General features: G+C 49.8%; 2 protein-coding genes across 5 annotated transcripts; one reads left to right on the forward strand and one right to left on the reverse strand.

The window, feature by feature from the left end:
* Positions 1–4,593, reverse strand: LOC103183035 (proline rich transmembrane protein 1B). Of its 2 annotated transcripts, none has more exons than XM_007900263.2 (4): positions 4,256–4,593; positions 2,834–3,270; positions 812–949; positions 1–260 (listed from the first exon to the last, which is right to left on the reverse strand). In XM_007900263.2, the coding sequence occupies exons 1-4, from the start codon at positions 4,263–4,265 to the stop codon at positions 111–113; spliced, it is 735 nt and encodes a 244-aa protein (XP_007898454.1). In that variant the 5' UTR covers positions 4,266–4,593; the 3' UTR covers positions 1–110. The 2 variants fall into 2 exon arrangements, with proteins under 2 accessions (XP_007898454.1, XP_007898453.1); XM_007900262.2 differs by having other exon boundaries at positions 2,834–3,273.
* Positions 4,594–4,703: 110 nt separating this feature from the next.
* On the forward strand, positions 4,704–12,031 carry uck1 (uridine-cytidine kinase 1). 3 transcript variants are annotated; one of them, XM_042337289.1, is made up of 7 exons: positions 4,704–4,895; positions 8,546–8,705; positions 8,829–8,925; positions 9,502–9,644; positions 9,856–9,950; positions 10,153–10,201; positions 10,993–12,031. In XM_042337289.1, the coding sequence occupies exons 2-7, from the start codon at positions 8,567–8,569 to the stop codon at positions 11,172–11,174; spliced, it is 705 nt and encodes a 234-aa protein (XP_042193223.1). In that variant the 5' UTR covers positions 4,704–4,895; positions 8,546–8,566; the 3' UTR covers positions 11,175–12,031. The 3 variants fall into 3 exon arrangements, with proteins under 3 accessions (XP_042193223.1, XP_042193222.1, XP_042193221.1); XM_042337288.1 differs by lacking the exon at positions 4,704–4,895 and adding an exon at positions 6,744–6,886; XM_042337287.1 differs by lacking the exon at positions 4,704–4,895 and adding an exon at positions 6,745–6,913.

The following is a 12,031-nucleotide window of genomic DNA, read 5'->3' on the forward strand; positions in this document are numbered from 1 at the left end:
TATTTACACAATTTAACAATAAATTATAAGGAGTCAAGATAGGATATTGGGTGGGACTGAGTCAGGTCGGATTAGATTAACGGATGTATTAAGTAAGTACATTGCTAGATTTAAGCAAAGTAAAGTGCCACGATCACATATATCACCCACGCGATGGAAACAAAGACGCCAAAAAGCAAACTGAACAAAACCAGGGACCGGGCCTTCCCGGAGGCACTTTTAGCAAGAATCCGGTCTCCTCTCTGAGTGGCCATTCGTGTCTGTGGGGAAATAAAACCCAAATGACCAAATCATTTCAACGCTGAGCTCCGGAAATTAGGTTTGTGAGACGTGAAATGCTACAAGAGGGTTTTTAAACGGTGTATCTGACGCCGATTAATTCTGCCCCCCCCCCCACCACCGCCAAAAAAATACATCCAAGTAGAGTGAGTGCTGATGGGTCCCAAACATGTTCGACACACAATGATTACCCGGACTTTAAGTGCATTAATTACTCGTTCCTTAAGGCAGTTTAAGAATTATTTGAACGATAAGAACCATTGGCTGGCAATGAGGTCGGTGGGGTGACACTGCTGTATTGGATTTAAGATAAAATAGATTTTGCGGTGCTAGGATTAGGCAGAAGTTTAGGGCTCGGGCCACATGAAAATAAAATCTCGAGATCAAACATTTTAACATGGAGCATTACATCTCAGATGGAGGGATGGGTTAGGGGGGGCGAGGGAGTGGAATAGGGGGGAAGGAAGGGGGGGGGGGGGGTTGTAAAAAAAAAAAAGGTGTATTACACGTCAATCTGTGAACGGTTTCCTACCTCGTGCGAGAAGATAATGGCCAGGATTCCTGACAGCAAACAGCAGAACACTGTCACCAGGATAGACTCCACCATGTAATCTTTGGGTGGCCGCCACTGTTCCTGTGTTGGGGGGACTCCGGGTAACTGATAGTTATACTGCAGCCCGCGCAGAAATAAAAAGAGAAACATTGGCTTAGTGCGCTATACCACCGACTCTCGTTCACCTCCAAAATACTGTAAAGTCACCGCACATTCCCGGGGATTGTGTGAAGCACTTTGAGACATCCTCCTGACATGAAAGGTGCTACAATCAAAGGCAAAGATGATTATCATTATTATTACTATTATTATTATCATCGCACACAAAACGTACAGTCAATTCACTTTACATTATATTCTGTGAAGGGCTTTGAGATGTCCAGAGGACGTGATAAGGTGCTGTATTAAATGCAAGGATTATTATTATTATTATGACTGCAGCCACGGTGGTGATTGTATTGCAATAGGCATTGCAATCCGATCGCTGCTAAATTATCAATGATGCCAGATGAGCGATGCACAGACTCTGCTCGTTCACTGACCAAGTATGTGGCTATTATTTCCTGCGTAACACTGAATGGCGGAGGCTGTTTGAGGACAGGGTGCACCACAGCTGAGCCTGAAACCTCCTTCCACTCCAATTGAACGTGCAAGCAGTTTCTCTGCAGGGTTCTCTGGATAGCAATGAAGCAGTGATTGATTTACTGATCAATCACTGATCAAACCGGACTGATGTTACCAACAACTCCCCGATCTGTTCAGGCTGAGGCCAGTTGCAGTCTCCCAACTGTTGTTTCCAATGAAATCGGACAGAAAAAAAATAACAATAATAATCCTGGCATTTGATACAGCGCCTCATCACATCTTCGAGACGTCTCAAAGCGCTTCACATGTCTATACTGTATGTTTTGTGGGCAAAACGCGGCAGCCAATTGCGCACAGCAGCGTGCAAAATCAAATTAAATCAGGGTTAAACCTGTCACCTGCAAATTCTGAAATGTGGAGCAACTTTATTTTCCTGAACACGTATACAATATGTGAATTTTATTTATATATATATAATTCTTCAAAATATAGTAAGATCGGAACATTAAATATATCATCATTATGAAATATGGTCTATTAAAAACAAATATTCTAACAGCAGATTGGTTCTTTAGTTGTTCGCGTCTTAGTAATTCAAAATGAACCTTTTTAGGCATCCAGAAGTAGTGCTTTTAGTGTTATTTTAAGTTTCGGGAAAAGCTATAATTATACAGTGATTCGCTGTAAATTGGTACTGTATGTCAGGTCATGACAACAGCAAAAGCATTCATTTCTGTGAAGCCACATAAAAGAAAATGTCTCAAAGTCATTCACCATAGGAGCAGTGAACATGGAGCCAAAAGTAGGAGGAGGTTAGAGGTGACTGGAGGTCAAAGTGATCAGATTTTCAAACAGCGGGAGAGGTAACGAGGCAAAGTGAGCGTGGATGAGAGTTTCAGAGGACAGCAGAGCAGTCGCTGAAGCCCGGCTGCCCGCACCACAGCATGCGATTACTGTGTTAGCGCACAGGGTCCATATAAATATTGTGTCACTGCTACCGAATAAAAAGCAACGTTAGTTTTCTGGTGATATTTCATTGACACGTATAGATAGACGTGGTAAGAGGCTATATGTAGAATTCTGATTAGAATGAACACAGATGGTGAGAAGCCGAGTAAAGCTTCTGCTGCTTTGATCCAACAGTGTGTTGTCTTGTTCAATTTTTTTTTACTTCCTACACCACCACCTTGTGGCCTCTTGAAGTGACATTGCAAAATCATAATAAATAATGATAATCCTCGCATTTGATACAGCGCCTTATCATGTCTTCAAGACGTCACAAAGCGCTTCACAGGCTCTACTGTAAAGTGAATTGACTGCCTGTTTTGTGGGCGAAATAGTGCACAGCAGCGTCCCACAAACGGTCGTGGATTGAGTGACCAAATTATTATTTGTTTTTGAGGGATTAATACTTACAATGGAGAACGGATAAGGCCCAAGAGGCATATTCTGTTGCTGAAACAAGGCTTGATCTTGGGCTCCAGGCTGGTATATAGTGGGTAATTGTCCTGGGAAAGGGGTGCCATAGAATTGGTACATTAGATGGATGGCCTTTGGGTCTGGAGGAGAATATGGTGGAGGTTCTCCAACATAGGCTCTGTTTACGTATCCCAGTGCGTTCACAGGTACCTGCACCTCCCCACTGGTGTCTGTGGGCTGACGGGCACAGTCACTGATTCCTTGGTGTTCAGCATTCCTCGAGGAGTTAATCCCAGGGCTAGAAACCGCCTCACTTTGTTCAATAACATGGGTGTGGAAGGTCATATTCTGTGTCTGCGGTTGACTCTCGGATGTTCCTCTCTGTTGACGTTCATTGTCTTGTGATCCTTGGGGCCCATCTCTATCGTCTCTGACTGCTGAAAGAACTCAAAATGTGAGAACATGTCCCTGACTTTGTTATAATAATAATTAATAATAATCCTCGCATTTTATATAGCACCTTATCGCGTCATCGAGACGTCTCAACAGATAGATGAGACGATAAGTAACCCTTCCCTGGACTGAGGTGTATAACGTGCGGCTGAAAAACTCTTGCTGAGTGCACAAGCAGTTAATAATCTGAGATTAACCTCTTATTACGAATGACTTCTGCGCTGGTTTATCACAGCTGCTAATATATAAGCGACTGCTGAGTTTGTGTTCTTACTGGAGGGAACCAACTACTGTACAAACGAGTTCACTTAGTGGCCGGTGAGCAAAGTTTGTCGTTTCGGTGTCTTGCACATTCAATCCACTTTACAATCTATTCTGTGAAGGGCTTTGAGACGTGCCAATGACGAGATAATAATAATAATAATCATCCTCGCATTTGATATAGCGCTTTTCACATCTTCTAGACGTCCCAAAGCGCTTCACAGAACACACTGTAAAGCGAATTCACTGTATATTTGTGGGCGAACGCGGCAGCCAGTTGCGAACAGCAGCGTCCCACAAACAGTCGTGGATTGAAGATGACCAATTTATCATTGTTTTATCAGGTGGAGATCACGTGCTATAACAAATGCAAGGATTATTATCAGTATAATATTTAATTTCACTCCCCCGCGGTGGTCCGACGGGGCGGTGGGGGAGTGGGGGAAATGCCAGTTAAAAGAGAGGAATGAATTGTAGGTTCAGTCTGAATTCTACCGCTCAGCCTCGTCTTAACACTGCGGTAACTGAAACACAATCCACGGTGCAGATTGGGTACGTAACGCTCAGTAAGACGCCTGGACCGACCTTGGCTGAAACAACCGAGACGAGCAAAAGTCACCACATTCCTTTCCCAACCCCATCCGCCCCGTTCCACAAGTTTCAATCCTTCACCTCGCGTAAACGCAGCGGTTTATTGTGAAATACCTGGCTCCATTCTGCCGCTGCTTCTCCCTCGCTCGCTCCAGGCTGGTTTTATGTTTCTTGCACAAACCGGCGCTGTCTGCACTGGATTAATAATTCACAGGCTGTTTGTGGAGCTGTGTGGAAACGGGGAATGTGGAACCATCCGTGCCAGCAGTGGCCGGCGTCAGAGGCCGAGCTGGGAAGGAGACACGTATATACTGATGATAATAATAATATTAATCCTTGCAGTTGATATAGCGCCTTATCACGTTCGTCGAGACATCACAGGATGCACTGTCAAGTGGGTTGACTGCGTGTTGTGTGGGCAAAATCCGGCAGCCAGTTCGCGCGCAGCAATGACCTGCAAACAGCCCACGGAGCGAGTGGCCGATTTTATTTGTGGGGGGGGGATTTGTTGGCCAGGACACCGGGGCAGAAAGAAACTCTTTCTCCCTTCTTTTCGAAGAGCACCACGGGAACTTTAACGTCCACCTGAGCGGGCAGGCGGACGGACAGTTCTGCGGCAGCGTAGTTTTATTACACTCTCCCAGAAGTACTTTGGCTCTTATTGAGCACATTTCCTATTTTCAGAAGAATAAAGCATTAAGAAACGTTCGTATCAACCAATAGGTGCACGTAAACGGAAGACCGTGTAGCCGAGGTGAGCTGTGAATGCAACATCATAGACAAGTTCTGAACATGCTTTTGTTTTGCAGTTTCAAAGAGTCACATTGTCAGAGACGGTGGTTTGTAGGTAAACGGAGTGGATATAATTCCCACCAGGGTTGTGTTCAGGACCGAGACATTACTGCTCCCTTTGTCGATGCTTCTTAAATAGCCGTGTGTGATCAGACCTTTTCCATTACGACACGGAAACGACAGCGCACAACTGCACGTTGCGCACCGTGTGAGTTAAGACAGGAGCTTCGAGCTGGGTTCAGTGTGACTGGCGAAATAATAACAATAATAATAATAATCCTCGCATTTGATATCGCGCTGTTCACGTCGGGAGGACGTCCCAAAGCGCTTCACAGAACACACTGTAAAGTGAATCGACTGTATATTTGTGGGCGAACGCGGCAGCCAATGGCGCACAGCAATGTCCCACAAACAGTCGTAGATTGAAAATGAACAATTTATTATTGTTTTGGGTTTTGGAGGTATTGTTATTAGGCTCTGTGTGGAGTAAGGAAACTTGCCCGAGGTTTCGCCCTCTGCCTGGAATTGAACTCCGGTCTCTCGCTATGCAAAGCGAGTGCTCTAACCACTGAGCCACAGGACTCTAGAGACGTAAGAAAGGGGGCAAATCCACGTCTCATCTCATGAACAACAATAATAATTTGCTGGCGCGCCTCATCACGTCTTCGAGACGTCCCGAATCGCTTCACAGAATATGCTGCAAAGTGTACATTTTTGTGGGCGAAACGCGGCAGTCAACTTAAGAGCCCAAACCTGTCTAACGGTGGGTGTCCAGCCCCGTCATGGGGGAAGACACCATCACATAAGATGACGACCCATTACTGTAAAACAAAACCAACCACAACAACAACAAGATTCCATTTATAAAGCGCCTTTCACGTCAGGAGGACGTCCCAAGGCGCTGCACAGTTGGGTCATGACCCGAGCATTGGGGAGATGGTCAGGGTGAGGGGAGGGAAGGGAGGGAGCGAGGAGGGGGGAGATGGTCAGGGTGAGGGGAGGGAAGGGAGGGAGCGAGGAGGGGGGATGGTCAGGGTGAGGGGAGGGAAGGGAGGGAGCGAGGAGGGGGGAAATGGTCAGGGTGAGGGGAGGGGAGGGGAGGGAGGGGGCGAGGAGGGGGTAGAGAGTCGAGAGGGGAGCTGAAGGCTGAAGGTCAAAGAGAAAGGTTTTGAGACCGGCCTTGAAGGAGGAAAGGGAGGAAGCGGCGAAGGCACTGGGGATGGAGTTCCAGAGCCTGGGGGCTGAGAGGCTGAAGGCCCGGCCACCGATGGTAGGGCGGTTGGGGCGGGGGACGTGGAGCAGACCGGAGCCAGAGGAACGGAGGGTACGGGCAGGTAGGGAGGGGGAGTAGGAGTCCTTCTCCAGCAGTAGGAGTCGGGCTCCGTGGTAATGGATCACAGCAGCCGACTGTGGAGTCAGACAATGTTCGGGGCCTCCTTGAACCCTAATAAAACACTGGCGATGGGGCCAAAGGGGAGGATTATTATTATTATTATTTACGATTAATAATATTATTATTTATTATTAATTGTGGATTAATTACGGGGAATCAGCAAAGAACCCAATGTGTGTGTGTGTGAGTGTTTTGCACTTCCTCTCTTTAAACCCACATCCCCCCTCCCCCCCCCCTCTGCCCCCCCTCTCCCCTCCCACTCCCCCCCTCTCCCCTCTCCCCCCCTCTGCCCCCCCCTCTCCCCTCCCCCCCTCCCCTCCCCCCCCCCCTCCCCCCCCTCCCCCCCCCTCTCCCCTCCCCCCTCCCCTCTCCCCCCCCTCTCCCCCCTCTCCCCCCGACGCTGCCGCTGTGAGTGAAGGAGGAGTTGAGGTGTCGGTGGGCGGAGCCGCCGCTGCATTGGGAGAGAGAGAGAGAGAGCGATGGCGGACACCGCGGAGCGGGAGAGGGAGAGGGCGGTCACCGCCACCGCCAGAGTCAGGGGCGGCCCCTTCCTGATCGGGGTGAGCGGAGGGACAGCGAGTGGGAAAGTACGGCAAACACCCCCCACCCCCTCACACACCCCCCACCCTCACCATCACCCCCACCCCCACCCCACACCCCCCACCCTCACCCCCTCACCCCCACACCCCTCACCCCCCACCCCCTCAAACACCCCCCACCCCCCACCCTCACCCTCACCCCCACACCCCCACCCATCACACCCTCACCCCCACACAAACATACACCCCCCACCCTCACCCTCACCCCCACACCCCCACCATCACACCCTCACCCCCACACAAACATACACCCCCCACCCTCACCCCCACCCCTCACACACCCCCCACCCCTCACCCCTCACACACCCCCCACCCCCACCACACCCCCCACCCTCACACACCCCCCACCCTCACACACCCCCCACCCCCTCACCCCCACCCTCACACCCCCCACACAAACATACACCCCCCACCCCCCACCCCCTCACCCCCACACACCCCCCCACCCCCACCCTCACCCCCCACCCCACCCCCCACCCTCACCATCACCCTCACACCCACACACCCCCCCCACCCCCCCACCCTCACACCCACACACCCCCCACACCCCCCACCCTCACACACACCCCCACCCTCACACACCCCCACCCCCTCACCCCCACCCTCACCCCCCACAACCCTCACCCCCCCCACCCTCACCCCCCCCACCCTCACCCCCCCACCCTCACCCCCACCATCACACCCTCACCCCCCCACCCCACCATCACCCCCACCCCCACCCCCACCCTCACCCTCACACCCCCCACCCTCACCCCCCACCCCCACCCTCACCCCCACCCTCACCCCCCCAACCCTCACCCTCACCCCAACCCTCACCCCCCCCCCACCCCACCCCCCCACCCTCACCCCCCACCCTCACCCCCCCCAACCCTCACCCCCACCCTCACCCCCACCCTCACCCCCACCCTCACCCCCCACCCTCACCCCCACCCTCACCCCCTCACCCTCACCCCAACCCTCACCCCCACCCTCACCCCCCACCCTCACCCCAACCCTCACCCCCCCACCCTCACCCCCCCCACCCTCACCCCCCCCTCACCCTCACCCCACCCCCACCCTCACACCCCACCCTCACCCCCCAGGGCTTTGAGACCCTGTCGCGACGAGGCCCCGTATCGAATGTTGAGGATTAACATTATTATTATTATTATTATTATTATTATTATTCTTGTTATCGTTAGGACTGCAGTGACGGTTGCGCACTGAGCTCCGGAGGCACAGTGTCAGGCACAGGAAACGGCTGTCGTGCAACCGTAGCCCTCGCGTCTGATAACGCGCCTTCGTCGCGCAACACAGCGCGTTAGAAGGTTGGATGGTGCGACACGTCCGCATGGTACCGAACGCGCGTGGTTGCGGGTCGCACTGGAAAGGGGATCGACCGCGCGTTTTGTGGGCGGGGAACGTTCCTGATCGGGAGAGAAAAAGCAATCGCGATTGGGTCACTCCCTCCGCGACCGCTGTCGCGCTGGACGTACGGTCGACTCGCTCGACGGGGCGTTGCGTGCGGGGCTTTCGGGACGTCGCCGCGGTGTTATACGTCGCTGCATCCGAGGCAAGCGGTGTTCTTGTGGTTGTTGTTACCGCGGTCTCTTTTTTAAACCCGTGCAATTTCGCCCGCAGTCTACGGTTTGCGAGAAGATTATGGAACTCTTGGGGCAGAATAAAGTGGATCATCATAAGCGAAAAGTGGTCATCTTGAGTCAAGACGGGTTCTACAAGATTCTCACCCGTGAGCAACAGAACAAGGCATTTAAGGGACAGTACAACTTTGATCACCCAGGTAAAAAAAAAAACATAGCAGGTAAGCGTGGCGATGGGCTTCCGTATGCGTCACCCCCTCGGCTCAGCGCAGCTACAAAATCACTGAACGTACCGGTTCAGCGTTCTTCTTTTTTGTCCTCAGATGCTTTTGATAACGACCTTACACTGAAAACGCTGAAAGACATCTTGGATGGGAAGACCGTTAAGGTTCCCACGTATGATTTTGTCACTAACTCCAGGTAGGACGTCGGTCTTTTGTCGTTTCCAAGCCTGCGCTGAGTGTTAGGCAGATGTTCCGAGCGCGGTAGCAAGATGAGCGCGGGGCAGCGGTTTGTGGAAGAGAATGCTCGCTGACCTGGGACTAACGTACCTAACGTTCATTGTTGGGAACGGTTTTGCCCATCCTTTGGCTGACCGCGTGCGGTAGACTGGATATGGCGTCGGCCTGGCTCACTCTCGCACTCTCGCCCAAGTTCGAAGGTTGTGGGTTGACCCGCCGGTGCGGTGGTGGCGGTGGTGATGGGGGGGGGGGGGGGGGGGGGGCGGTTGCCATATTGTCAGATGTGCCTTCAGCTAAAATTGGTCATTTACTTCGGGGCTGTTTGTGGGACATTCCTGCGTACAAAACGTCTGCCGCATTCGCCTACAATGCACAGTCATGACTGCACTACTGTACAATTTTGTGAAGCGCTTTGAGACATCTTTCTGTCCACTGTGTGCTATATCAAACCCAAGGCTATATTGTGATATATGTCATATGTGCTGCACTGCCCAGGAATAGGGTTTTGTAACAGTTGTTTTATTTGAAACCCTAGGTTAGCGGAAACCGTGACTGTGTACCCAGCAGATGTGGTTCTTTTTGAGGGAATCCTGATGTTTTATAATCAGGCGATCAGAGACCTGTTCCATCTTAAACTGTTTGTCGACACAGACTCCGATGTACGTCTTTCCCGCAGAGGTAAAGCAGAAATACAACGTACTCTCAACTAACGGAGCTTTAACTTTCCTTATGATAACGATGTTCACGAATGGATAATACACAAATCAGACTTTACAATTATAATATGAATAGATAACAGTATTTGAAGAGTTGGATGGGGGGATAATCCTATTCCATATGATTGGTGGTGAAGGGGGGGGTTTAAAACTCTTTTCCTCTGTCTTTTTAGTGTTCCGGGATATGAAGCGAGGAAGAGACTTGGAACAAATTCTGACTCAATACACAACGTTTGTAAAGCCGGCATTTGAGGAGTTCTGCCTTCCGGTGAGTCTGCTTTGAATTTCTTTCAAACAGCAACTCCATCTGATCGTGTCCACCTCCTATTAGAGATCGTCAGCAGCAGCAGAGATTACGGAGTAAGATTCCTATTGCCTGTGGTCCATTGTGAAGAGGGAGGGATAAGATGTCACCAAATTAGTTCTGAAGAATTGATTGGTTTTTAAACTGTTTGTCAACTTATTTTCAGACAAAGAAATACGCAGATGTTATTATTCCCCGAGGAGTTGATAATATGGGTAAGTTTGTTGTTTTTTGTGGGGGTGCGGGGGTGGGATTTGTATGAGTCCTTCCTTGGGGTTGAGTTCTGCTTCTCTACATTCGCCGTTGAGGGTTGCAGTTTGTAGAACTGTTTTTCCTCCCCTTTGCTCTCTCTCTCTCTCCCCTGCAGAGGTGTTGTGCAGAATTAGGGCCCTCGTGAATAATCCCAGAAAAGGAAGGAGTCAATAGCTGAATGATGGCTCAAGTTGGGATTTTAACTCAAAGACATAGAGAGGAACAGCAGTGGGCCATTTGGCCCATTTTTCCATTTTATTGGAATATGGAGGATCTTTTAATTCCCATTCCCTTCCATAGTACCCTGACTCACTTAGTATATCTGTCTCCCTCTTAACCATCCCAATTAACTCTGAACCTACAGCCCTCTGAGATATTGCATTCCAGTCACTCAAGTCTTTAAGAAATGGTTTCATTTCATTTGTTTAGCCCTTAGCTTAAAATGACGGTTTCCTGTTTTAACGAGACAAGAGATATCTATCTAACTTCAGTGTTTTACACCCCTCTGAAAACTCCCTAACTCTGGGTTTCACCCTGCCTTCCATCATAGATAAAAGCCTTTAATCCCCGGGTATTATTCTCGTAAATGATCTCTGCCCTGCCCTAACATGTTCGGATCATTTAGATAGACTTGGAATTATATTTTGGGAGTCCGTATTAACACCTCGTAAGGTAACTGAGAGGAGGGATTGTGTTATATATACATACGATCACTGAATGAAGAATGAAAAAAAAACGTTTTGTTTCTGTTCAGTTGCAATTAACCTGATTGTGCAGCACATACAAGACATTCCGAACAGAGAGGTCGGTAAGCGGCAACGGGGGGTCATGGACGGCCACAGCAAGCAACAAAAACGCCCCTCCTCAGATCACGTGGATAGCGTGCACAACACAAGCAAGCGGGCCCACCTGGAACCCAGCAGCCGTCCCCACTGAGCAACGGTAAATACCCCCATGTTCCAAATACCAGTGCCATTTCGTGAGAGCCGAGAGAGTGAAAACAGAACGGGAGAGGAGATCTGGCCCCTTAACCACGTTCCTCCCGCACTTCACTCTCGCCGACGGACCCTGCCCAACCAATTTCAGTTCGTCGGGAAAGATCTCCAATGTTTCTGCGTGGAGGTAAATCAAATCGATCTGCGACATACAACACGTAACTCACCTTACATTGTACATTATGTATCTTTGACCATGACCTTTCCAATCGCTTTCAACTAAGATTTCTTACTGTATTTCTCTGTGCAGACTTCAATCCTGTTACAAACTAGTTAATTATCCGTCCATCTCTTTTTTTTAAAAAAAAAAGTATAAACCGGTCAATGACGTCTGCCCCATATCCAGAACTCTGCTTTTGTGGTTCCGTGTGTGGGATGGGAAAAGGGAGAAATCCTTTCAATGTCTTCCTTAAAGCTCATGAATCTTGCATGTGTGTCATCCAGTTCGGCAATCTAGTGTTAATGTTTCATGGTGTTCAGTCAACCTTTCAGCCAGTTTTCACATCAAAGCTGCAGCTGTGATGCTCATAATGGAGCACTGTGTACTCGGCAAAAGCATTTTAAAAAGATTTTTAATACAATACTACATTAGGATGGCAGATTAGCTTTGGATAGTGTTTTTCACGTCGGGAGGCTGTCCCAAGATCACCCCCTGACCTGCTCAGTTCCAGAAAATATAAGCTATACTCAGAAGGACTTTACACCAATGGTGTAACCTGCTGAAAACTGGTTACAAGACAACTCAGAGAGTTAGAGCACTCGCCTCGCAAGCGAGAGGACCTGGGTTTAATTCCCGGC

Source organism: Callorhinchus milii, unplaced genomic scaffold (assembly GCF_018977255.1).
Source record: "Callorhinchus milii isolate IMCB2004 unplaced genomic scaffold, IMCB_Cmil_1.0 Scaffold8, whole genome shotgun sequence".
Taxonomy (NCBI): Eukaryota; Metazoa; Chordata; class Chondrichthyes; order Chimaeriformes; family Callorhinchidae; genus Callorhinchus; species Callorhinchus milii.